General features: G+C 51.2%; 11 protein-coding genes across 11 annotated transcripts; 6 read left to right on the forward strand and 5 right to left on the reverse strand.

The window, feature by feature from the left end:
• Positions 1-83: 83 nt before the first annotated feature.
• Positions 84-2,262, forward strand: BKA58DRAFT_97485 (cytochrome P450). Its single transcript, XM_046176310.1, has 6 exons — positions 84-255; positions 312-439; positions 490-703; positions 750-999; positions 1,045-1,807; positions 1,867-2,262. Exons 1-6 carry the CDS (start codon positions 172-174, stop codon positions 2,024-2,026), a joined length of 1,599 nt encoding a protein of 532 aa, XP_046029374.1. The 5' UTR covers positions 84-171; the 3' UTR covers positions 2,027-2,262.
• Positions 2,263-2,281: 19 nt separating this feature from the next.
• On the forward strand, positions 2,282-4,353 carry BKA58DRAFT_452661 (general substrate transporter; the record flags this gene model as incomplete). The annotated part of the gene is made up of 4 exons (XM_046174430.1): positions 2,282-2,474; positions 2,527-2,788; positions 2,840-3,686; positions 3,734-4,353. The coding sequence occupies 4 exons, from the start codon at positions 2,282-2,284 to the stop codon at positions 3,959-3,961; spliced, it is 1,530 nt and encodes a 509-aa protein (XP_046029375.1). The 3' UTR covers positions 3,962-4,353.
• Positions 4,354-7,528: 3,175 nt separating this feature from the next.
• Positions 7,529-8,653, forward strand: BKA58DRAFT_398587 (uncharacterized protein; the record flags this gene model as incomplete). The annotated part of the gene is made up of 3 exons (XM_046171496.1): positions 7,529-7,684; positions 7,734-8,476; positions 8,530-8,653. 3 exons carry the CDS (start codon positions 7,529-7,531, stop codon positions 8,651-8,653), a joined length of 1,023 nt encoding a protein of 340 aa, XP_046029376.1.
• Positions 8,654-9,263: 610 nt separating this feature from the next.
• BKA58DRAFT_354736 (DNA glycosylase) lies at positions 9,264-10,696 on the reverse strand. The gene is made up of 2 exons (XM_046168623.1): positions 10,580-10,696; positions 9,264-10,524 (listed from the first exon to the last, which is right to left on the reverse strand). Exons 1-2 carry the CDS (start codon positions 10,669-10,671, stop codon positions 9,393-9,395), a joined length of 1,224 nt encoding a protein of 407 aa, XP_046029377.1. The 5' UTR covers positions 10,672-10,696; the 3' UTR covers positions 9,264-9,392.
• Positions 10,697-10,815: 119 nt separating this feature from the next.
• On the forward strand, positions 10,816-13,240 carry BKA58DRAFT_97597 (uncharacterized protein). Its single transcript, XM_046176312.1, has 4 exons — positions 10,816-11,034; positions 11,103-12,376; positions 12,424-12,688; positions 12,740-13,240. Exons 1-4 carry the CDS (start codon positions 11,010-11,012, stop codon positions 12,973-12,975), a joined length of 1,800 nt encoding a protein of 599 aa, XP_046029378.1. The 5' UTR covers positions 10,816-11,009; the 3' UTR covers positions 12,976-13,240.
• A 603-nt stretch (positions 13,241-13,843) lies between these two features.
• Positions 13,844-14,883, forward strand: BKA58DRAFT_308294 (uncharacterized protein; the record flags this gene model as incomplete). Its single annotated transcript, XM_046167196.1, has 2 exons — positions 13,844-14,568; positions 14,622-14,883. 2 exons carry the CDS (start codon positions 13,844-13,846, stop codon positions 14,881-14,883), a joined length of 987 nt encoding a protein of 328 aa, XP_046029379.1.
• Positions 14,884-15,734: 851 nt separating this feature from the next.
• BKA58DRAFT_418054 (uncharacterized protein) lies at positions 15,735-16,313 on the reverse strand. The gene is made up of 2 exons (XM_046172660.1): positions 15,985-16,313; positions 15,735-15,929 (listed from the first exon to the last, which is right to left on the reverse strand). Exons 1-2 carry the CDS (start codon positions 16,275-16,277, stop codon positions 15,803-15,805), a joined length of 420 nt encoding a protein of 139 aa, XP_046029380.1. The 5' UTR covers positions 16,278-16,313; the 3' UTR covers positions 15,735-15,802.
• Positions 16,314-18,175: 1,862 nt separating this feature from the next.
• Positions 18,176-19,506, reverse strand: BKA58DRAFT_377467 (cinnamyl alcohol dehydrogenase). The gene has a single exon (XM_046169620.1). It carries the CDS (start codon positions 19,306-19,308, stop codon positions 18,253-18,255), a length of 1,056 nt encoding a protein of 351 aa, XP_046029381.1. The 5' UTR covers positions 19,309-19,506; the 3' UTR covers positions 18,176-18,252.
• Positions 19,507-20,114: 608 nt separating this feature from the next.
• BKA58DRAFT_436255 (uncharacterized protein) lies at positions 20,115-20,540 on the reverse strand (the record flags this gene model as incomplete). The annotated part of the gene is made up of 1 exon (XM_046173400.1): positions 20,115-20,540. The coding sequence occupies one exon, from the start codon at positions 20,538-20,540 to the stop codon at positions 20,115-20,117; it is 426 nt and encodes a 141-aa protein (XP_046029382.1).
• A 968-nt stretch (positions 20,541-21,508) lies between these two features.
• Positions 21,509-22,879, forward strand: BKA58DRAFT_466219 (uncharacterized protein; the record flags this gene model as incomplete). The annotated part of the gene is made up of 1 exon (XM_046175001.1): positions 21,509-22,879. One exon carries the CDS (start codon positions 21,509-21,511, stop codon positions 22,877-22,879), a length of 1,371 nt encoding a protein of 456 aa, XP_046029383.1.
• Positions 22,880-23,051: 172 nt separating this feature from the next.
• BKA58DRAFT_97731 (uncharacterized protein) lies at positions 23,052-24,177 on the reverse strand. Its single transcript, XM_046176315.1, has one exon. The coding sequence runs from the start codon at positions 24,074-24,076 to the stop codon at positions 23,195-23,197; it is 882 nt and encodes a 293-aa protein (XP_046029384.1). The 5' UTR covers positions 24,077-24,177; the 3' UTR covers positions 23,052-23,194.
• Between the last annotated feature and the right edge of the window lie 289 nt (positions 24,178-24,466).

The raw sequence follows: 24,466 nt of genomic DNA on the forward strand, positions 1-24,466 counted from the left end.
GATGATACCCCAATCGTTGTCTTCGAAATTGGAGCAACGGGCATAATCACGTGAAAGGAGCCAGTATAAGCATCTCACCTAAGATTTGTGACCAGTTCTGCCACCAAACTCTCTACGCGCACCAGTCTTCCGGTTTGCTCTTGCGATCATCGGTTCTCAGTGATTGCGAGCATGTGGGCTACTTATCTTCTTCTGCTGGGCATCATCGCTCTTGTATTCGATTACAGTCGCATGCTGTACCTAAGATGGCAAATGGTATGCGTTGCCTATCTGCTATTTTCTTCACTGGTTCACCACTGATACGCCAATAGCCCCCAGGACCATTGCCTTGGCCCATCGTTGGAAATACGTTTAGTTTACCGGAAGAAAAGCCTTGGTATCTTATGGAACGACTGTCGAAGCGCTACAGTTCTCCGCTCATCACGTTCTGGATCGGGCGGTTAGTTCACACCAGATCTACCGTTATGGAAAGTGGATAACACAGTACAGGAGACCAACAATCTGGATCAACGACGCATGGGCTGCAGATGATCTACTCGTCAAGCGGGCGAACATCTACAACTCTAGGCCACGCATGCTGATGTTTGCTGAGCTGATGTCCGGCCAAATGAACCTGCTGCATAAATACACATACACGAAGGAGCAGCGTGAACGGTTTCGCGACCTCAGGAGAGTTACCCATCAGGGTATTGGGATACAGCAGGTCAGCTCAACGCACCAACATACCCCACCCTTGCTAACATTCCCAGATCAAACGTCATCGGAGCCTTCAGGACGATGAGAACAAGATAGTTGTGTATGACTTGCTCGAGACACCCGACAAATTCGTGGCTCACTTCGAGCGATACGCTACGAGCGTTGTGTCGATTATCGGTTTCGGACGTCGGATAGGAGACATTCAAGATCCGTTAATCACTGAAGTAATTGCGCAGATGCAGACCTCTGCTAAGATGGCGGTCGTCGCCAAGGACTTCCCGCGACTGATGGAGACCTTCCCATGTAAGACTCATGGCCACGTGTTTATACCGATGCTAACGAAGACAGGGCTAGCAAAGTTTCCCAATTGTATAGCTCCTTGGAAGCGCGATACTCGACGTTCTGCGAAGCCCAAATATGGCCGCAATGATTTCTTCTATGCCTTAGCCGAAGAAGCCAAACAATGTCCGGAAGAGAACTACTCCAAGTACCTGTTCCGCGAAGCACCTCACCTCAACCTTCATCCTCTCGAGATCTCCAATCTCGCCGCTAACCTACTCGGTGCTGGAGCGGACACATCAAGTAGCACTCTACAAACAGCTGTTCTGGCCATGCGCGCATTCCCCCAGACCCTTGAACCCGCCTGGGAAGAGCTCGACCGTGTCGTAGGCCGATCACGAAGTCCGACGCTCGATGATGATCTTCCATATCTCCGCGCTTTCGTCAAAGAAGTCTTCCGCTGGCGCTCGGTCGCAGTAATAGGAGGTACTGCTCATGCACCCACCCAAGATGACTATTACAACGGCTACTATATAGCGAAGGGTACCTGGGTGCAGGGCAACGTCTGGGCGATACATCATAACGAGCGCGAATTCCCCGATCCCGATCGCTTCAATCCTAGAAGGTTCCTCGATACGGATGATAAGAGACCGTTTCCTGGGGAAAAGGGATACATGACTTTCGGGTGGGGTAGAAGAAGTTGTGCTGGTCAAGCATTGGCAGAGCAAGGTACACATCTCAGTATCGCACGGTTGGTTTGGGCATACAAAGTGGAGCCAGAGTTGGATCCAAAGACAGGAGAGGAAGTGCCTGTTGACATCTTCAAGTTCACGTAAGTCATGTTCCCAGACATCAGGGTTATGAAGCTTCATGGGTATTGACGTTTAGCAGGAGCGGATCGAACTGGCGACCCCAGCCATTCAAAGTCAGGTTCACGCCAAGACACGAAGAGATCACGCAGACCATCATCCGAGAGGGGCAGCAAGCGAGGCAAGATCTGGCTAAATATGACCGCGAAACCAAGTACACGTTTAGCACATTCTACGAGTAGCCATTGGCTGAGAGGCAATGTCATCCATGGATGGTATGTACGCCCCAACTCACAAGCTCGATCAATACTCGAAATGGCAAGGTGCCGGGCATTTCCATACAGCTTTGCATAACACCCCTGCCAGTGCGGAGAAGACATGGGCTTCTCCTCATTGCCCCACGAAACTAACCTCGCATGACTCGCGCATGCCGGTGTATAAGGCTGCGATTTCTTCTCTTTGCAGATGAATGCCGGTTAGTCACTGTGTGAGCCACAATGGCAAAACTCCAAGAGACAACCCTGTGGGCAAATCGCAAATGCTTACTAATATGCTCCGCCGTCGCTATCGCCAGTATGCAGTACGGTATTGATACTGCTGCGGTGGGCGGTCTGCAGGCTATGCCTGGATTTTTGATGGTATTTGGGTACGAAGACCCGGCGAGCCCGCTTGGCTATGGCATTGATGCAAGTTCGTATAGTCTAGTTCTTTGTCATGGCTACTGACGCGCAACAGTCGACAGTACAGCAACTTATGACGTCTTTGCTCAATCTAGGATCATGTGTATCTGCCATCGCTGCTGGTGTTTTCGGCGCCTACTTCGGTCGTAGGAAAGCCTTGTGGCTCGCATGCATCATATGTTTGGCTGCAGTGTCGCTACAGATTGGCTCGACCTCTAAAGCGGGCCTTTACGTAGGACGCCTGTTCTTGGGTTTCTCCAACGGCTTCTTTGTCGTATTCTCAACGGTGTACTGCAGTGAAGCAGCACCGGCGCATCTTCGGGAGTGAGTTTCCTTGTCCTCTACCTAGACACTGGATGCACTAACGGCTAGCAGAATCATGGTCGGGCTCTTCTCTTTCTACGTGAACCTTGGAAGCATCATCGGTTCCATCATAGACAACTACACTTCACGCTACCTGTCGAAACTCTCCTACCAAGTTCCTCTCGCATGTATGTTCATCGTTCCAGTCATGCTCGGCACAGCACTCTTCTTCGTCCCGGAGAGTCCGCGATGGCTTTTACACCGTGACCAGCATGATTTGGCGCGCAAGTCTCTAGAGCGCCTTCGATTCGACCACGGCGAAGAACTGGAGTTGGAGTGGGCGGAAATGATCCGTGGTGTAGAAGAAGAGCGCAGGTTGAGTCAAAGCTCAGGCTTTCTCGACCTCTTCCGCGGCAACGACTTGAGGCGCACACTGCTCTGTTGGGGCACAATCGCGAGCCAGTCGGCGAGTGGCTCTTGGTTCTTCATCGGATATCAAACCTACTTCTTCGCCATCGCCGGGATCACGAAAGCCTTTGAGTACAGTATTATGAACTCGTGCATTGGCTTCGTGGGCGTTCACCTTGGCCTTTACTCCATGAACAAACTGTTTGGTAGAAGGACGATCATGATCGCTGGAGCGATAGCGTGCGGTCTATGTGAGCTGGCTTGTGGAATCGCAAGTAGCGTAAAGCCCAATTCAGTGGAGACTGGAAATGTTTTAGTGGCTTTCACGGCATTGTTCCTGTTTTGTTACAATGCCGGAGTGGGCGTTGCGACAAGCCCTCTAGCGACAGAGCTTGTTAGTTCAAGGCTTCGAGCTTGGACGGTGGGAAGCGCGAATGCTCTTGGATATTTCCTCGCTTGGCTGATCGGCTTCTGCTCGCCATACTTCATCAATCCCCAGGATCTCAATTGGGTACGTGGATGTGCTTGTTTGTGCATACAATGCTGACACAGTCATAGGGCCCGCAGTATACCTACATATGGGCTGCTTCAAACTTTCTGTGTGTGATATGGTTCTTCTTCTTCCTGCCGGAGACGAAAGCGCGATCATTAGAGGAGCTGGACGAGATTTTTGAAGCGAGAGTTGCGGCACGAAAGTTCAGACTGTATGAGTGCAGAATTGTGGAGGATGCGAAGCATGACGTGTATGGGAAGGAAAGCGTTGAGACAACAAAGCAAGCTGCTTGACAGATCGTATATATGCCCTCAGTAGGTGTACTGGTACTGCTTCTATTACAACCCGTTCAGCATGTGTATTTTTCTATGCTGCATACTCTACGCTCCTCTGCTCCTTCGCGGCCTGCAATGAAGCTTCGCACTTACATGTATTCCTGCTCATCCTCGTAAGGTACTTTAAACCGAATCCTCAAAATCTCATCAGCAATCGCGGACGGCTCGTCTGGCGCAGGAAGTTCAAAAAACATTTTCCATCCCAGCGAAGGCAGGGTTAGTATTTGTTCATGAGTCCGATTGGAATGCCAATGCGATCCCTGGAATCAGTCTGAAATCCATTGCCACGATACAAGCGCTGTCCCGTAGCTTGTGGGGTCAGTTGTTGTATTGTAGGTTTTCTCTCCAACAGTAAAAGTGGAAGATGTAACACTGCGACGATCGTCGCTGTGGTTGAACTTTGGTACAGCCAGGCCGATAGCATCAGTGTAGCTCATTGGTGCCTTGCTTTGATCGGCAATGAATTGGATGAATCGAACAGAAAGCTTGCCAATGATTGACCGCTCCCAAGAGAGACCGCATTCGGGAGATGGGAGAACCATGGCTTCTTCCTCGCTAGCAAAAGCTTTGCGTGTTCGATCTCGTTAATCCGAGCACTCGAAGCCCGGAAACTTGTCGAGATAATGTGCCAGCTCATGGACTAGGAGGTCAGCGAGAAGAAATTGAGCTCCCAGGTTTTGTACAATAAGTGGAGGAGGAGGTTCGGAAGTACCTGGGGTCGAGGAGTCGGGACTCGGATCGAGCATCTTGTAAAAGAATGAGATCAACAGCACACAAGGGCTTGTCTGTTCCAAGCCTCCTTAACGGTAACGCCAATTCATACCCATCTCATCGTCGCACCAAGCCACCATACAAGAACGCGTCTTGGTATTCAGATCAACTTGAGGCCAGTCGGAGAGCTCCAAGATATCTTTATGGCTTTTGTTCTTAGTCGCATACGTCGTGTACGCCGTTCGAAGGTCTTTGAACGCGAAGGTTAATCCCATATCTATGTCTTTCGGTGTGCGGTCGGATGCTTGCATCTTCCAGGTCATGACCTAAGCTAAGTCTTCCAGTCTTTTCTTCCAGCTGTTCGTCAAGACGACTACGCTTTCGCTTTGAGAGTTCGAGGTTTAGATAAATCTTGGCGGGGTGTCTCCTACGAAGTTCTTGAAAGGTGACGTCGTGCTTCTCATTTGATGCCAGAAATACTGAAGAACTCGTTCGTCGCTCACGAATAAACTCGCAAGTTGCAGGGCAGGCTTCATGCTATCATACATGTTCTCAGTGACGTCGATGAACTGGTCGCGGGCGAAGATGTTCGTTGTTGAGAGTACTTGTACTCGAAGTAACATTGAAGAAGCCTAGTTCCTGTAGGTACTGAATCGCTTCTTTGCGCACATTATCGACGTGCCCTTTACAATCGTGCATGACTGATGAGATATGAATGGTCGCACTGCGTCTGCCTGGGCGCTATAAAAGTGATCTTCAGTGTGCGCTTGCTGTTAGCAAAGTGTGGCCTCATGCGATACTACCAGTCACAATGGATATGTAAATTAATTTGCAGCAATCAACGACTTATCTACCAACACCAAATGACGGAGAAATACGTTAGAATCGCTGTACATGCGCAAGACAGTGTGCGTGAATTGATTTCGCAGGGCTTGATAGTGTCTATGGAATATGGCTATTTGTATGTAGGTTAGTCCATATCTCCATCTTCGCTCAAATGTAGCCATCAACTAAGGCCAAGCCAAGAGGCTGAGCGTTGCAGCCACAGCTAAGACTGTCAGGCCCAGCATGTGCTCGGTCAAGTTGCTAGTGGCGGCGTCTTGTTCAATCAGCAAGTTGTAGTAGTGGGAACGTAGATAAGACTAATGCTTACCTTCGACACCAGGAGACTCCGTTGTTTCAGTTCCATCTTCCTCCGACTCAGTGGGGGAAGGAGACGCATCAGTAGAGTCAGGCGTCTCAGGAGAAGTAGATGTTGTCGATGCAGGCCCGGTGCTGGTCGATGACATCGTTGGAGTCGAACTTGCGGACAAGACTAGACAAGGCCCACCGAGGAAGGGATAGGGCGAGGGGGCCATGTCGTTTACACAGTCGAAGAAATCGTTTCCGTCGTCTGCCTCGCACCACTGAGTGCAATCATTCAGAATACGGACCTCGGCGTTACTGTTGCAGCAGGATGTGATGTTGACATCGCCTGGAGGAACGTTGACCTGGCATATCTGACCCGTGAGTCCCGTGACATTAAGACCATTAGGAGCGATACCTGGGAAACACGAGGTAGGTGTAGGCAGGGCTTCGCCCGATGTGACAGAACCGAGTGATGTAGCCATGATGTTGGTGAGAGATACAGTCGCTGCAATAAAGGTAGGAAAGTAGAATGAACAAAGTGAAATGGTGAACAGAGAGAGCACAATGCGTGGTATTGCTCAAGTATACCTAGCTAGGTAGGTAGGTAGCAGCGCTGCAGCAAACGCGACGTCATTTGTCTTACTGCAAGCCGTCCGACCCGGGACTTTTCTTGGTACATAGTACAGGTCATAACAGAAGAAAACAAATGTAACATCATCCTTTGTTGTCTCGGTTGCACCGTCCACACTGATGCAGGCCATGTGCGTGCCAAGAGCGGGGACGGTTAGCGCGGCACCATTCGGCGCCTTCAGGAACCCGTGCCCGTCACATCTTCACTTCCAGTTACCCGGGAACCTTGACGGCACATTACGCCCTGTTATAGAAACTCCTGAGAAGGTATTGGCACTGCCAATTCGAACAGTGGTAAGATCGTCGTGGCTTGCGCATCCAACGGAAAGCTGCAAAACTCTACCATCGCTACCAAAGTTCGAGGCGGACATTGCATTATCCACACGTGCGCTCTCCAGACGCATCGCCAGGGACTATCTGTTGTTGAGCTACGACTTCGTTTCTACTCGATCCTTATTGGGGAGACTCAATCAAGGGACAGCTCAACACCATCACTCTACGATATGTAGAGGACATTGCTGCTAGAGACTGGCAAATGCCAAGCGTGAGTGGCCAAGATTCAGACTGACTACACCAGCACATACAACAGTGGGCTTGTAAGCCACCCGAAGAACTGCCTAATATCTGGACGGTGTATGGATGACCCGCCTCAAGTTTTTCAACGGGTAACGGCTTCGCATAATCATCTCCAAGGACTGAACAGCAAAGATTGTCACCGGAAATGGCAGGAGGAGTGGGATATTTATGTCATTGTGCGTGTGGGTAACATACCAACAACAACGACTACGTCTTGGTACCAGTAGATGTGAACGGAGCTGTACTGCGCGACGCCTCAATGTAACAATGTCTCGGAGACTTCGATCATGGAGGGCTCGTAGGTATGTTGAATACGAGATGTGGTTGAAAGGTCGAAACCGATGGAGAAGGCGATGAAGGCCTGAGACGTATATAAGAAGCACCAAAGTTTCGATGGTAATGTATCGTGCACATCTATCATCTCGACCTACGCAACACCACAACAGACATTTCTTCCTAAAGATTCCCTTTCCCAACAACATGGCTCAGTTTCTAGCGGTCATGGCGGTACTCGGCGTTGTTTCCGGGATGCCTACAAGTCCAAGTCACCTCTCTGCCCGTCAGGATGACACATCCTTGTATATGTGCAGAGAAAACGGCTGCACCGATTGTCCATTATATTTCAGTGCTGGAGCCGTAAGCGAGATATTACAAACCAGATGCTCAGTAACTAACCAGATTCTAGGGTTGGCCAGAGTGCCCATACTATAGTGGTGAACAGCTCACCGACAATGGCTTCCCGCCCCAGGAAAACGGTCAGGTCCGAATTTACATCGATGTGCCTCCCCAGGAAGACAACTGCAGGACACTTATTCGCACTCCGGTCAGGCCAAACGATATCAACTGTGGCGGAAATATCATCATCGCAGAAGGTGCAACATGCGCTGCCATCAACATCGACAACACGTTCATAGCGTCTCGATGCTGTGGCCTCGAAGAGTGCACTGATGCCGGAGCACCAGGCAAGCGCGATATGAGCAGCCGCAATGCTGGTCCTTCTGGCATCCTCATGCTCCATGATGTTGACGGTAACGTCATCGAGCCAAAGACTGCTGCCCTTTTGCAGCACATGGATGAAGAACCACCTGCGAATGTCCAAGTCCGCAACGCTGAAGCCGGTAAGCTGCTCACGAAACGCGATTGTGATGGCTTCCAAGCTACGAGAGGGCCATTCCAGAGCGGCGGTACAAACTACGTGATCTCCGACGTAGTCACTTGCACCCCGACCGAATCATGCCAGGCTACTCTCGGGGAGGAGGTCACGGAGGAGACGACCTTCAGCACGGAGGTCTCCGTCAGCGACCCATTGGGTATTGTTTCCGCCAGTGTTGGCTTCGAGTTTTCCCAATCCGTAACCCAGAGCTTCTCGGGCACGTTCACATTCGGGCCGGGCGAGAGAGGCTACGTCGTCTTCATCCCATGGATTACGTAAGTTCTGCTGGCCCTTGAAGTGTATAAACTCTGCTGATCTGACTGCACAGATGTGTCGAGGGCTACTTTACTGGTGACTGCGGTGATGAGGGTGTACAAACCACCATCTGTGGTGGTGAGAGCTCTGGTGGCGCCATTAAGGGAGAACGGCGTCCTGTCATCATCCGTGGTTGAATATTTCGGTGGGTAGGCGCTGGAAGATTGGTGGATGTCAAGGACACTCGTTTGAAAGCCGTTTTGAGTTCTGGATGGATGGATGAATGGATGAATCAAGAGAACATGACGTACGCTCAGCGTCTTTGCTCCGTCTGCTAGCTGATAGCCAAGATACTGGTGCAAGGTGAAATCGCCTAGTCCAATCCAATATTGTAGCTCAAGTATCTCATTGCCGATACTATGGCGTACTCCCGTAGCTGTGAATTTGGGGTAATGAAAGTGTGCGAGCTTACAATTGAGCCTGTTGCCACATCGTCGCTTGTGGAGTGGGTCTGGACACAAAGCTAGCAAGCTTCATACTTAATCCGTCTTCCATACCGAGGTGTTGCCGAAAGCTTTGGAAGTTTCTTGCCTCGTGTCTGAAAGGGGTCCCTCGCGCAGTGGTCGCCCGATGGTCGTTCGTCATTGCGCTCACTACTTATATCCTTAAAACACTCTTTCTTCCACATACGACCATAGGATCATGAAAATTAGGCTTCCCGTCCGCTCAGCCATATACAAGCATGATACCGGCGGATTAGTAGTTAGGTGGGTGACCACTAGCGAATCCCCGCTGTTGTATGTTTTTGACCTTCTTTTTGCCAACCTGGATGGCAAGGACCTTTTTTTGCTTGGGCAGCAGAGTCGTGGAATGCGATACTAGGGTGACTGCCAGCCGTGAAGGTGAGGGTATTGCTGTGTTGATTGAAGGGCTACTCTAAGTTCGTTGTCGCTTGCTCCTACGTGTGCCCTCTTGTTTCACTGTGACCACTGATTGCTCCTCCTCGGGCTCCTTCTTTATGCGCTTTCGTTTGACAAGCTCCTTTCTGACTGTCTCTGCCAAGGCAATGTCCTCTTCCTCTTTCTTTATTGTCACTTCCTCTTCCTTCACCTCGACCTTTGCGACGACTCTATCTGAGAATGCCTTCAGGTCAGCTGTGAATAAGACGGAATGCGCCCATCCAGCTTCCTTCCCCCACAACTTCCGGAACAGGTTTCCAATCGCAGCGTATGTGGCAGCGGTCAGGCTACTGTGCTTTCCCTTACCGAATCTGTAGTCTTTCTGTGCAATCTGCCAGACATGCGTGTCGACGGGTACAGACTCAGACCAGCCGAGACCGAAGAGACACACACAGTCGGCGACCTTTGGGCCTACACCATGGAGGGCAAGCAGCTCCTCGTGTGCTTGCCGGTAGCCCTCGCGACCACCTTCGAGCATCTCTCCAGCCGGCTTCTCTTGTACGCCAAACTGCGGACACTCTGGATTACTCAGGTCCTCCAGCCACTTCATACCCTTGTCTTCAGAGACCATCCGCGCAGTCTTCGCGATGTATTTGGCCCGATATCCAAATCCAAGCTTCGTGAGATGCGCTTCGACGTCGGGGCCTGAGAGGGCATCGGGCGTGGGGAAATCGTGGTAGGGTATGTCGTCGATAGTTCCTATATGCGGTCCGTAGTGCAAGCAGAGATTGTGCACCATACCAGATATGCGACTGATGTTGTTGTTGCTACTGCATATAAAGCCGATGAGTGCCTCCCAAGCATCCTGCCGCAGAATTCTTATGCCTGTGAACTTGGGTGCGCGCTTCTTGAAGTTGGCGTCGGAGGCTGCCCATTGTTCGTATAGCTGGCCAAGTTGGGGCGCAAGGTTGAAGTAGTGCTCCACAAGGGCAAGAGTATCGTCTTCTTCGGGGGCGACTGAGGGCGCCTTGGACGGAGGCGGCGTAGGGAGAGCGGTGGTGACAGGTGGATACGTCGCGCGATAGTGGAGATATTCGGCATCTTGACGGAGGGAGAGTATGCGACCATGGAGAACCATCGACCACACGTCATCAGCTGACTTGCGCCATCTAGTCGCGTGTTAGGAAATGATGCGACTCGAGTACTAGCGACAGGGGAAGATACCTGAACGATTGGCCACATCGCAGCGTGGTGTTGATGCATAGCTCGGTGAGACTTGTAGGCAACTTGTGCCATTCAGCAGCGCGCAGAGCCATTGTCTTTGGTAGTCGTGGTGTGCGCCAGGAGTGAATGATGCATCATCGGCTGGGTCTGGCCTCGGTGGCAGGGGTAGCAGCGCCAAGGGAACGGGCGCGCTAAGGCAGGCCCCGACTTTCTCTCACACGTTTTCCGCGACGGCAACCGCAACCACGCACAAGCATCGCGTCCTAGAGCCGGGACAACTGCGAGTGGCTGATTCATCCGTTGTTCTATGATCCAGATCTGCTAATTGCAGCTTCTCTTGCCATCTCAACCCCGACAGCAGCAGCAGCATCTTACGCGGCTGAACATCACGACGGCGCGCAAGAGCTCCTAGCACCCACATTCGCCCACCATGAACGGCGACAGCTATTCCAGAGGTAAGCGAGTCTATCAGTACACGTACTGACTAGTGCACAGCTCCCAGAATCAAGACTAACACAAGCAGACGGTGGCCGATCAAGCGGATCGCGCAACTACGTGAGTGCCGACACTCGTCGCGACAAAAGCGAGCGTTCACTGACAGAGCAGTCCTCGAGAGATGACCATCGCGATCGCGGCGAACGGGGCGACCGTGGTGGCGACAGGCGCCGCCGTCGTTCCCGCTCCCCACGCCACGGCGGAGGCTCCCGCCGTGACTACGAGGTAGACACGTACTCCTCCAGCCGCGACTACCGTGAGCGCGAGCGCGAAGACACATACGCCCGCCGTGAGCGTCGCGATGACCGGGGCGAGCGTGGAGGAGAGCGTGGTGCCGAGCGTGGTGCCGAGCGTGGGGCCTGGGGCGATTCCTACTCTCGACGCGACCGACCTCGAGGAGACCGCGACCGCGACGACGACCGCGGCCACCGACGCGAACGCGGAGACCGCAACGAAAGGGGCGGCGACCGATTTGGAGGCGAAGAGCGCAGAGGCGGACGGGGAGGACGCGATGGAGGCTTCGGCGGTGGACGTGATAGGATGCGTCAGCAAAAAGAGGAGTCTCCGCCCTTCAACAAGCCGCGCGAGGCTACGCCCGATCTCACCAGCTTCACAAACATTCAGAAGCGCGAGCGTCGCATGACACAATGGGACATCAAGCCCGCAGGTTACGAGAACATCACCGCCGAGCAGGCCAAGCTGTCAGGCATGTTCCCGCTGCCCGGAGCTCCTCGCGCTGCGCCCATGGACCCGTCCAAACTCGCCGCCTTCATCTCGCCCTCTGCAGGAACCGCCACCGCTGCCGCCCTTGCAACATCTGGCGCGAAGCAGTCGAAGCGTCTCTATGTCCACAACCTGCCCTCGGGCTGCACTTCCCAGGAGATCATGGAGTTCTTCAATAACCAACTTAACGGTCTCAACGTTGTTTCTGGCAACGACCCCTGCCTGTCGGCCCACATCGCTACCAGTAAGGAATACGCTGCATTGGAGTTCAAGGCACCCGAAGATGCGACCCTCGCCTTGGCTATGAATGGCATTTCCATGCGCGATGATGGAGGCGCACCTGATAGGTCGGGTCTGTCTATCCGCCGTCCCAAGGACTACATAACCCCCACCGCCGACGAGAACGCATACCCGCCCGGCGATGAGGTTTCGTCCATTGTCAAGGACAGTCCCAACAAGCTGAGCATCGTCAATATCCCCACGTACATCGAAGAGGAGCAGATCCGAGAGCTTGTAGAGACCATGGGCAAGCTCAAGGCCTTTACTTTGGTCAAGGACACCGGCACCGACCAGCACCGCGTAAGCAGCCTCCCAATCACTATTCCCACTGAACTGACACAATCCAGGGTATTGCATTCTGCGAGTATGCTGACAACGGAGTCATCGACGCCGTCATCGAAGGTCTGAACGACATCCCACTCGGCGATGGTAACCTCAAGGTTTCGCGCGCGACCGTCGGACTTCAGCAGACGACTGGTCTCGACGGTGGAGTTGGCGCCATCTCCATGTTGGCAGGAGCTAGCGCTGCTGAGAACCATGAGCACAGCCGTGTCATATGCCTGATGAACATGGTCACATCAGACGAGCTACTCAACGATGAGGAATACGAAGGTAAGCTCGGCAATATTACATGAAACATTGCGCAATTCTAACGTCGACCAGAAATCAAGGAAGACATCGAAGAGGAGTGCGGCAAGTACGGACCCATCATCGAGACCAAGATTCCCCGCCCCGCCGGTGCCCGCGTCAACCTCGGTGTTGGCAAGATCTACATCAAGTACAAGGATACAGAGTCTGCGCAAAAGGCTATCAAAGCACTTGCCGGTCGTCAATTCTCCCGGAGAACTGTTGTCGCGACAGAGTTCTCCGAAGAGGGCTTCGACGTTGATGCCTGGTAGATATAAGATTGTTTAAGTTGCGCGTTCGACTTCTTCAGGTTGGTGCAATTGCACACCATTATTGCCGCGTTGGGGAGTACCAAAACGGGAGAGTGAAGCTCAGCATTTGTACACTAATTTGGTTCCAGGGGATGTTAGCATGTCCATCTGTGAGATGGTACAAGTATTTGCCTGTATCTTGAATACCTAGGCTAGAGTGCTAGATTGCACTCATAGTAGCTTGCCTAGATATCATACCGCATTGTTATCATAGACGATGAATCTGCATTGTGACTTGTGGTGTTTATGATGGACTGAGCAGCATGCGGGCTCTGTTGGGGTTGAGATGTAGTGCTGACAAGCGCGAATACCTGCGTGCTTCGACCGCGCAAGATGGGTCATTAGAAGGAGCGAGACAAGCACGAACCCTGGATTACGGACAAGGAAGTGGTCAAGTCAACCCGCCACGGCACTGTTGGACCGCACTTGCGAGGATCATGGACGAGAGCTAATTTCGTGCTAATTCCGTAGCTGCCGTCAATAAGCCCGACGCTACTGAAGATCAGAGAACAGTTTGGTCCGTCACGGTCCTGCGTGGTCCGTCACACTCAACAGTAGCTTGTTTGGCCACGAGTCTTAGGAGATGCTGCCTAGGAAGGTCTGGAACTCGGTGATATTAAACCCCAAGAAATTACCTTCTCGGTGCTGGACGGACAGATAAAAAGCGAACCCCCGCGTGCCGTCAAGGTGCGCACTTGCCCTAGTCAATCGCGACCTACAAGGCCACCGCGATATCACGACTTTAAAAGCACAAGAGCTCCCTCAACATCGAAAAGCTCGCATCATCATTCCGACCAACACCATCCAGGCTCGTAGCTCATCAAGCGTCATGGCAAGTATCAGGCGGTTCTTCTACTCCCAACTTTTTGTTACACCTCCCAAGCCCACCGGTGACCTTACTGGCAAGACTGTCATCGTTACTGGCTCCAATATCGGTCTTGGAAAGGAAGCCGCACGTCACTTCACCCAGCTCAACGCATCCACCGTGATCTTGGCCGTGCGCTCCATTGAGAAAGGCGAAGCAGCGCGCAAGGACATCGAATCAACTACAGGCCGCAGCAATGTAGTCAAAGTCATGCAGCTCGACATGTCATCCTACCAATCCGTCCTCGATTTCGCCCAAAAAGTGAGCAAAGAGCTAGAGCGAGTGGACATTGCAGTCCTCAATGCCGGTGTCAACCGCCGCGAATGGGAGGTTTTCGAACAAGACGAATCTACCATCACCGTGAACGTGGTATCCACCTTTTTGCTGGCCTTTGCGTTATTACCCAAACTCAAGGACACGGCAAGCAAGTTCAACACCAGACCCACGCTTACCATTGTGAGCTCCGAGGTGCACGAATGGGCGACTTTCGACGAGAAGAACGCACCCGAAGGAAAGCTGTTCGAGAGACTCAACGAGAAGGTTGTCAATGGAAAGGAGGTTGGACTCAGCAATCGATATCAAGTCAGCAAGCTACTGGAGTTACTTTTCGTCCGCGCATTCTGCCAGCGATATCCTGAATCGGCTATTCCTGTCACGGTAAACCTGGTTAACCCTGGCTTCTGCTACTCGTAAGTCTCCTGTACCCCACTGCACTGGTTGTATTGTGCTAATTTCCCGAAAGTGAATTGAGTCGCGAAGATGGTATTGCCCTCGTAATTGCAAAATTCCTGCTTGCACGGAAAACGGAAGTCGGGTCGAGGACTCTTACGCACGCTGGTATTTCGGGTGTTGAGACGCATGGAAAGTATCTCAGTGACTGTGAGATCACGGAGCCGAGTCCTTATGTGCGGAGCGAGGAGGGTAAGAGGGATCAAGAGAGGGTTTGGAAGGAGCTGACAGCAAAGTTGGAGGTTAACAAGTCTGGGATTACAGAGAGCTTTTAGGGCGGCGATACAATGAATCGGCTTTTGGATGCACATGAGCTACGACTAGTGACTTACGGAGAACATTGCAGTGAACACGAACATTCTTGTCTGGGTATGTTTGCCTGCATTCTTCACCAGTTCTACTCTCACACACGCCTGACCGAGAGCTCAGGTCTATAGTCGTGGCCACCGATATGTATACTGACTATTCCGTCGTACCGGTTCGAAAGTATCTTGATGCTGTCGAGGATATGGCCGTACCGACTAGATGCACAAAAGTTCCCGGTCGCACATATAGATGTCTACTGTTATCGCCAAAGTCTCACCTCGCTCCATACTAGCTCGCCAGGCGCATTCCGTACGTTATATCGCAGATTATTGCCGCTTTCTTACCTCTTTTTTGATACAACCTTACCTTCAACGCTCGGTGACTTGGAGTCCGCGAAAGCGACGTGGTCTCCGTGGCGTTGCACGAAAGTCTACGAAAGCTCTCATCCAGGCCATCGTATACCTTTTAGAGAAGTGTGAGTATCTAGAGACCATCCACATCCGGGTCGTAGTCGAGGTCCACAAGACGGAGTATTGTTATCTGGATTAAAAGCAGTGCAAGCTGCACTCTCGCTACGGCGCATCTTAGTGCTGAAATGGGGTTTACGGTTTCACAGTACCGGCAACGGGCTGCTTGGAACGTCTGGACAGGGTGGAGGATTGGGCAAGGTCTTATCTTGATTGGTCGCGGATGCATAAGCCAGATTGGGAATTGAATGGGTGACTTGTAGTCTTTGAACTTAGCGCTTTCAGTGCGAGGTCTGTTAGAGAGTTGAATCCCTGGAACAAGAACTTTCATATATTGCACTAAGCTACTGATCGGTACATGTAAATGATCAACATTCTCCTCGTTACACTTTGGTGTTGTCTTACTGACAGCTGCAACAGTTCAAAGATCAATCTCAGTTGCAGGTCTAGCAATGTTGGCACGCCAATGGTGCGCGTTTAGCGGGTTCTTCTGGTAGACGTTGACCTCGAAGAACTTGTTGTGGGCTGTACACTTGTAGTTCTTGAACCTACAGTGATGTTAGCCATACGAAGTTCTCATTATACTCCTTCCCCAGTTCTTACGTGTTCAGCTTCTCGAAGTTGGCATCAATGAGCCACTGCTCGGTCACTTCGACGAATGTACCATCGGAGCCGGTGACAAAGTATCGTTTGCTGTCAAGTGGGCCATAGTTGGTTTGCTTGACAAACTGAACTGCAAATGTAATGTCGGTCGCAGACGGCGCTGCATCGGATGAGACGATGTCGCTTTCCTTGGGGTAGGTGGCCCAAGCCATGAAGGTTTTGAACTTGGGTTCATGAGACAGAATGCGGTTCCTGTATCCCTGAATATTGGAACAACAGAAAATAGAAGACATGATTCGCAATATGGGTCTCGATCAAACTGAATTTTTACTTGCAGCGAATTGATGAGCTCCGTGCGAGACGTGTCGCTCTTATGGTTGCGCAGTGTTTGTTAGCCACCAATCAACGATAGATATGCACACTTGAGGCCTACCGCCTGCGGCATGGTCCACCGATCCTTTTGAAGGGGATGTCTTTGACTTCATCTTGCATAAGCGTGGCCGCACTGAGCCTGAAGATGATTTTTGAGTGAGTGATACCGGTGTGAGTGGGTCTGACGCGTCAACACATGCCTTTGAGCATCTAGATAAGTCGATATGCAGCTTCCACATATGGAACCTACTACACATCTCATGTAGTGGGAGTGGCGGCATTCCGTCACTACATACTTGTTGCTCCTCCATGCTGCCAGAGGTGGCTAGATGCTGCGTGGCTTCTTGATACATACACAGTATTGAAGCTTAACAAGTGAGTAGTCTTTAAGATCATGTATACTTAAACCTCTGTTGATATTGATGATAAATGTGACACGGCATGTAGTAATCCCAATAACACCGATTCACGAGATAGCATCTCTGATATATCACGCTAGAGACGGAAAATATGAAGTCCAAATAATTATGGGTATCGTCAAGTCTTGATTGTTGTCTTAACTAACTACTACTTCAATTGTGCGTGGTCTGGGTGCTGAGATTTGATGTGCCTGTTCAGATTGTCCTTACGCGGCATACTCTTCCCGCACCACTGAACCGGACACACAAACTGCGGTGTATCAAGCGGTATTCCAAGCTTCCTTCGATGTGCTTTAGTTTGCTTGTGGCGCTCCAAATCCTTTTTGGCATCCTTGCTATCTCGAAAGTATGCGTCACAGGGCTCACATTTGTACATTTCGTGTGTCCGCAAGTGCAGCCTACCGGATGTTAGCGCTAGATCCTTCTAGCTTCGTCCCGACTTACCTCAATCTGGATGGCTGCTGGAATGTTTGTCTGCATGTTTGGCACGTGTGGTCTGCTTGGTGCTTTTGAATGGTAGTAGAAGGCTGTAGCTGAGATTGGAGTGGCGTTGACGATGCCGGCTCATAGTCATTATGTGGAACTGGAAGAGAGTGTTGTGGCCGTGGGGAGTACACTACGCAATCGGGTAAAGGAGGAAGTCCATCTGTCTCGGGTGGTTGCTGCTCTTCCTCGCTTTGCGGGTATTGGGAAGGCTGGTTCGCTGGCGGAACACAGGTCGGGTTTTCCCGAAGGTCAAGCAAGCGCGGATCGATAAAAAGGTGATGTTCGTGTAAATCTTCGTCTCGAAAGTTGCCTGCTCTAGATCCGGAAATTAAACGCTACTACGAGGGTGTAGCGGCGGCTTTCCTGTGTTCCGAGGGTACGTCCCAGGCTCCCAAGGAGGCAAGAGAAACGAAAAAGAGCGATGCGAGAAGATGGAAAGAAAGACGAAAAGAATGGACGCTCTGGCGGCCACAGGCCCCACGGTGAGGAAGGAAAAAAAACGACTGGAGAGTTGAGGGCAGTTATATGCTCGAGATACCGACTGATTGAGAGCTGATTGGCCAGACACTAGTTTGTAGGCCTCGAATTTAGCGCCTACGTGTAATCATCCATGCATGCGACAACGCAAAAACGGGTGGGATCGCCGTTGGACATCCCTGACCCCGCCGCCATCTTCTCGCGCATCGGAGCACGCCACACGAGGGAAACAAACACTCTGCAGTCTACATTAGATTTAGAACAAAAGTGAGTAAGCTTTACCGCGGAATGTAGACTTCTAGGTCATTTGATTCTATAATCTGCTGTGGTTATGTTAGATTTTTTCATGGGATGGGGTGGCACGATTGTCTCTGTAAGGTCGCTTCAATGTGCTTTCAGGGTTGACACACGTAGTGTACACTACAAGATGACATGACTGAGAAGCTAAAGGCTTGATTCGTCTATACTACACAAAATACAACTAAAGGGTATCGTCTCATCTAATTATAAACTCCTAATTCTTGAGCACGTAACGGTACCTGGGAAGGCCCTTCTCAAAGTCAACGATGACATCGTTGGCCTTAGACATAGGCCTAACCTGGACCCAAGCCTTGAGGTTGGTCTTCTTGGCCAACTCCAACATGTCGCGGATGTGCTGCCTGGTACCGATCAAGCTACCAGCGATCTTCAAGTTCTTAAAGATGAGACCCATGGGGGAGAAAGAGGGCAATGGGTCATCGGGAGCACCGAGCTGAACGAAAGTACCGTTGACGTCGAGGAGGTTGAGGTACTGGTCGAGAGGAAAGCCACCGGAGATGGTGGAGATGATGATGTCGAGACCGGCGGCATTCTTGTTCATCCAGTCGGGGTCCTCGCCGGTAGCGATGAACTTGTCAGCGCCGAGCTCAAGAGCATCAGCCTTCTTGCTGGAGGAACGGGAGATGGCGACAACCTCGTCACATCCGAGAGCCTTCGCGAAGAGGAGAGCGAAGTGACCGAGACCACCGATACCAACGACACCAACGCGCTTTCCTGGGCCGGCACCATAGGAGACTAGAGGGTTGTAGACGGTTACACCACCGCACATGAGGGGAGCAGCGAACTCTGAAGGAAGACCCTCAGGAATCGGGATAGCGAAGGCGGCAGGTCCACGCCAATTCTTTGCGTAACCGCCCATGGCCTTGTCACCAGTGCTGTACTTCGCGTTGTATGTCATGACGAAGTTGTTGCAGTTGCTCTCCTGCTTGGTCTTGCAAGGCCTGCAGCCCTCGCAGCAGTCGCTCTGAGCACCAACACCAACGCGGTCGCCGACCTTGAGGTCTTTGACATCGTCTCCTACGCGGGTGACCTTTCCGATGATCTCGTGACCGACGACGAGAGGGTAGTCTGAGGGGCCCCAGCCGGAGCGGAGAGTGTGGATGTCAGAGCCGCAAACACCGCAGTGGCTGATCTCCATCTCGATGTCGGTAGACTCGAACTTCTTGGGGGTGTAGTCACCCCATTGCATGTTGCCATCGGCGGCGGAGGGGTCATGGGCGACCCATCCCTTGAAGTCTGGTGAGGAAGACATGATTTTTTGGTGATGTTACTGAATGGAGGGGGAGTGATGAACAGTTGTGAGAGAGGTTAGGATTGTTTGATGAGATGCAGCACCTACAACTACTCATCTTCAGTCTTATACCTATACACATTTTCTAGAAGTTTTCCAGCATTTGTAATACATCAAGAGACGGTATGAGGTTGCCGTTTCGTTATCCTAGTGTTTTGCTCTTTCGCCGATCTACGCCGACGGCATCGGACCCACTTTGACGACGTTTTTGAGCCTCAAGTGGTGCGTGCACAACATATCCGTTAAACCCGCCCTCACCGGTCCGATAAGGGTATGGGTCTGAGGCGACAAGACTGCAAAACTCTCGGACGAGGCTCGCGGTGAAGACGTCAATCTGGGGCCAGTCCCGTAACGTGTATCATCGATCTGCCGCGACACGTGGACAGCTCAAGGAGGAAGGCGTTTCGCGCAGCGCTAATCTAGCTCCCGTTGACGTGTCGGGATTTAGAATCGGTTCGAATCTTTCTATGCTTCTAGACCTAGTTGTGTTGTTATGTCAACATCTCAGATATCTCCTTTGCGTTGACCGCTAAGCTGAACACGCGCGCCTTCTTCAACATACAACCCACCTTATGCCATTGTCTTATGCGCTTGGCCTAATGCTACCGGGTTTTATATCTCTCAGAAAGGGCCGGGGTCGTCATGCACAAGATCGTGTGACCGGAAGTTGCATCATAACAAGTTAGCATATCAGGAACCAATTGAAGTAGTAGCAGATCTCGAGAGAAGATATCGCCGTAGCATTAGTGCGAAGAACCTCCTTCCCATCATGCAAGTTTCTCTTTCATCCACTCAAGACCCTTTTTGAGCACATGCTTCGCTTCTTCGTACTCTTGCCACTGAAGTTCCACTTCGGCCCTTTTACGTTCAAGCGGTTCGCGTCCTGGTCGAGAGAGCCTTGCGTCATAGGTTCCAGTGCCGTCATCGAGCTTGATCTTGATGATGCGCTCCTCTTCGACATGACCGCAAAGGGTATCCCACACACGTTTTGTTACTTTGTCGAGTGAGAGCGTCGGTCTGATGTCTTCGTATCGACAGATAATTGGCAGCTTGATGGAGAATCCGGAGGTGCGAGACTTCATCTGCAGGGGTAGTATTCGTTCGCCGAAACCATGTTCGGAGCCATACGACACCTCATTGAGGGCTTTAAGCGCACTTGTCCTTATAGACACCGTTAGCTTTTCCAGAGACATACCAGATTAGCTAGGCAATTAATGTATGTAGAAGTTAGAAGTCAGTTGCTTCGTACAGAAAGTAAGGATCTTGGATACGGTTTATTTTACTTACCAGTAAGCAAGCCCAAGATTGCGCTGAAGTCGCGCCTGCGATTCGAGTGGCCATGCAAAAGTCATTCACAGCTGGTCAGTAACAAGTCCTGTTCAGCTTCACGAAATCATCTAAGGCGTTAATTGCGCAGCGCCACGACTGCCCCATGAGGCGATTACGTATGGCACTTCAAGGTGGTGCTGCGTCTGGGGGGTATGAGAAGCGTGGCGCTGCATTTTGAGTACCGATTTGAAGATATCAACAAAGTTCACGGGCGGCCGATAAGTTGACGATGAAGAACAATCGCTATATTGAATCTCAACTCCTGAAATGTGAAGATTGTTGGTGTTGAGATTTCGCGAGACATAGGCTGAAGCGTAGATGATGCCTAGCGCCTTGACAGTCGTCATAGCCCGAACTCTCGGTGGCAGAAGATTCCGGAGAAACCACGATGCCGCTTAAGACTTTGGGTATACAAATATCTCGATCCAAATTTTCCACAGTCCCAAATTCGAGCGGGTGGCGTTTTTAGTCTTCGCAAAAACGAGTATGCTGGGCTCTATATGAACGACGTGCGGCGGGCAGCGTTGTGAGAATATGTGTCCCATGTCTTCAGATGGTTGAGGCAACGATCGTGGCTACGAGATATCGGCAACACCACCTTCTTCAGTGTGTCTGAATGACTGCATAGTCCTTGCGTGTGCGACAAACAAAGAGTTCAGGTTTCACACCATGTAAACCCAGACAAAGAAACCAATACTTACTTCATTGACAATGCATGCTTGATGTAGCTCACTCGAAATCTCAGAACACCGTTTCTTCCCGTCACTATTAGCAGTGCGCGAGTCGAAATTGGCCGTATTGACTATCGACACGCCTCCATCAAGTGGACATAATGACGCCTTGCGAACCCCTGACCAACAAGCATGCCGTAGGTGAACAGATTGGAGCTCATGCGGTATTCGTCATTAGCGGTGATGAAGACATTGAAGAAGACTCGCGGAACGATGTTTCGATAACACCAAGAGTCGAACACGGACACCGAGTTGAACCTTTCGAAACCTTTCAGCACAAAGCTTCGCAGCTCATCCTCGATCTATTTCCTGATTACTGCGCGCGAGACGTCAAGATCGAGCGCATGCAAGACGGAGAAAACAATCGCTTCATAAGCGTCACGATTTGTAAGATCCCACCTAAAGCGCCATGGTACACTACTCGGAGAATTCGCGAAGTACTTCAGCCATGTCTTACAGGTCGGCCGACACGTCAAAGCAAGCCAAAGCGTCTTGTTCTACGAATACCACACAATCCCGATCAATACATGCACCATCAAACTGTCATTTTAGCGTATACGGGCCAGAAGCTCAAACATCCAATCCCCAAGATTGTTACATTGGATGCGACAGCACATAACGCGCTAGGTCGATCGTACATGCTCCAAAAGCGGCTGCCTGGCCAACGCCTGGACGTCCTCTGGCCAACGTTGAACCAAGCCCAGCGACTCAGTGCCGTGCGAGCCATCTCCCCCATTTTGCTAGATGTAAGGAAGATAAGGAACAAGTGCCCTGGTCTCATCGGCATCCGCAACACGACCTACGATCTCAAGCATGATTTCGTCAGCACAGAGCCAATACCCATTCCCCGTTTCAGAAACACCCCCCACCAGGTATGTGTAAACGTGGCACTTTCAGAGCCGCAAAGCACAAAAGACTTCTTGCTCGATCTGTGCGCTCGCCAGCGTGCGTATGCGAGTGTTGCGAAACTACCTGCTTGCAACGATCTTTGGGGTAGGATGGTTGGGATGATTGAAGGACTACATGAGTCCGGCCTGATTCCGGATTCTTCACCGTTTCACTTCTACCATGGCGACTTCCATCCACGCAATCTCCTCGCCTCTGTCACTTCCGAGTCAAAAATACGGATTACCGGAATCGTGGGCTGGGATTTCGCGCTTTTCGCGCCAGCTTTCATGAGTACGCACGCTCCGTTCTTTCTATGTAGTGGCGATATTGGCAAAGAAGGCGGGGAGGGCGATGCGCTGGCCGAACCGGAGGATGCGGAGTTATTGGAGGCTAAGCGTGTTTTTGAAAGTGTTGTAGACGAGAGGTTCCTGAAAGAGGCGTACTCCCCAGCATTGGTTCTCGCGCGCCGGTTGTGGCGTTTTTTGGTTATTGGTTTCACAAATGGTGAGGATATCTTTCTTGCGGAGGAGATTGTTGAAGAGTTCGAGAAATTGTATTCATCAGCGCAGGCTGAGTGTGGATGAAGAATGACAGGCTCTTGTGACGTAGCATCAAATTGTTCGCCGATCCAATGGTACCTAGCCGAGAAGTCTATAATTCTACAATTCAAAGACACCGCAGCTGCTTTTACTCAGTATCATCTCCAAAGCAACAACAGAAAGGTCTCCTTCTCTAGCACGAGGTCTTTATACTATCGATCTAACACCACCTACAGGCCTCTCATTTGGTATACTTGCGTTTACTCATCGTAGCGATCCTTTAACACAAAAGCTCTGTGGTCGAGTAGACACTCGTCGTTGCGTGTATCGAAGAAAGCGGGTTGAGTGATACCCTGTAGTTCATAGCCGCCAGATGGCCAGCCATCTGGGAACGAGAGGTGCTTCGTGTATTCCATCGCAAGCGAGTGACGTCAGTGCCTGGCATGAGCCAAGCATATTTTCCAACAATTCAAGGTGACACTCAAAGTAGTCCAGCCGTATCTTTTGCACTTTGGATGTCTTGGGAGGACATTCCCAGGTACATGGTGGGTCGTTGATGCTGGAACTATGGTAGTAGTGACGTGACAGAATCACCTCTAGTGGAGAGTCAAGCTGAAGGATGTGGGATAGGAAATTGATGCATAATCCTTTCATTTGAATGCTCAGTCTTCTCAGCCGTGTGAATTGGTGAACACGACCATAAGATATTCCTCGGCCAGCGCATATAATAGGTAGTAATGCCGCCTGTGGTTGTCGTTGATCATGACTGGTCTCCGGCAAAATAATCTCCTGTGACCGTTGTTCAACACCTGCTTCTGGACAGTCGTTCAAGGCGACAACCTCGATGTTGGATGTGAGGTACAGGATCAAGGCTGATTCCAACGCACTGAATGCGTCTTCGCCTTTGCGGACAAGTGCAGTATATTCTTCTCCTTCGGGTATATCGAGAGTCTCAATCTTGGAGTAGATCATCTGTATGCTTTGAAAGCTGCGAGCGCGAGGTTTCATGAGATAACTGGACCTTGTGACGTTGTATCCTTCATGTCCGACCTCTTTCATCTCTTTGACCAATGAACCTAATGCCGGATTGGTGATTAGACTGCTGATAAATCTCGTTGATGGGTTGTGATCGTAGCAGTGGTTGTAATCTCTGTACATCATGGTTGTGGCGGCACGGTTGAGAGATCGGCAGGTCAGTGCTATCGATGCGTAGTCGAGAATCGGCCGTCTAAGTTGACCCATCACTGTGAAGTTACTTCTTGGGCTATCAACATTGGGCAGGTATTCAAGATCCTCAGTAGAATCTCGTCTGGTAGTGCACTGATACGACCTTGAGTCCCGTTTGCAGATGCGTCCTTCGAAAGCTGGGAGGATTCGGACTGGCTGACTTGACCTCTTTTGGGTGTCCCTGTGTTCGGCCGGCCGCAATTTGTAATTTTGGCCATGGTGCTTGATGAGACTTCTGTAGTGTGCGCCTACATATGGAGAGCGGGATGGATTGCACGAAGGTGGTTCCTGGCGGTGAAGCTCGCTCGTGTTGTCGCTAAAAACCGTTTTTGGCCCTTATTCCCTGCCACTCCACCACCGACGCGTCAGTTTCGCGTTCGCTGCAACGCGTATCTTGGGCCATAC

The sequence above is a fragment of the Alternaria rosae genome (assembly GCF_020736505.1).
Source record: "Alternaria rosae strain MPI-PUGE-AT-0040 chromosome Unknown BKA58scaffold_2, whole genome shotgun sequence".
Lineage (NCBI taxonomy): Eukaryota > Fungi > Ascomycota > Dothideomycetes > Pleosporales > Pleosporaceae > Alternaria > Alternaria rosae.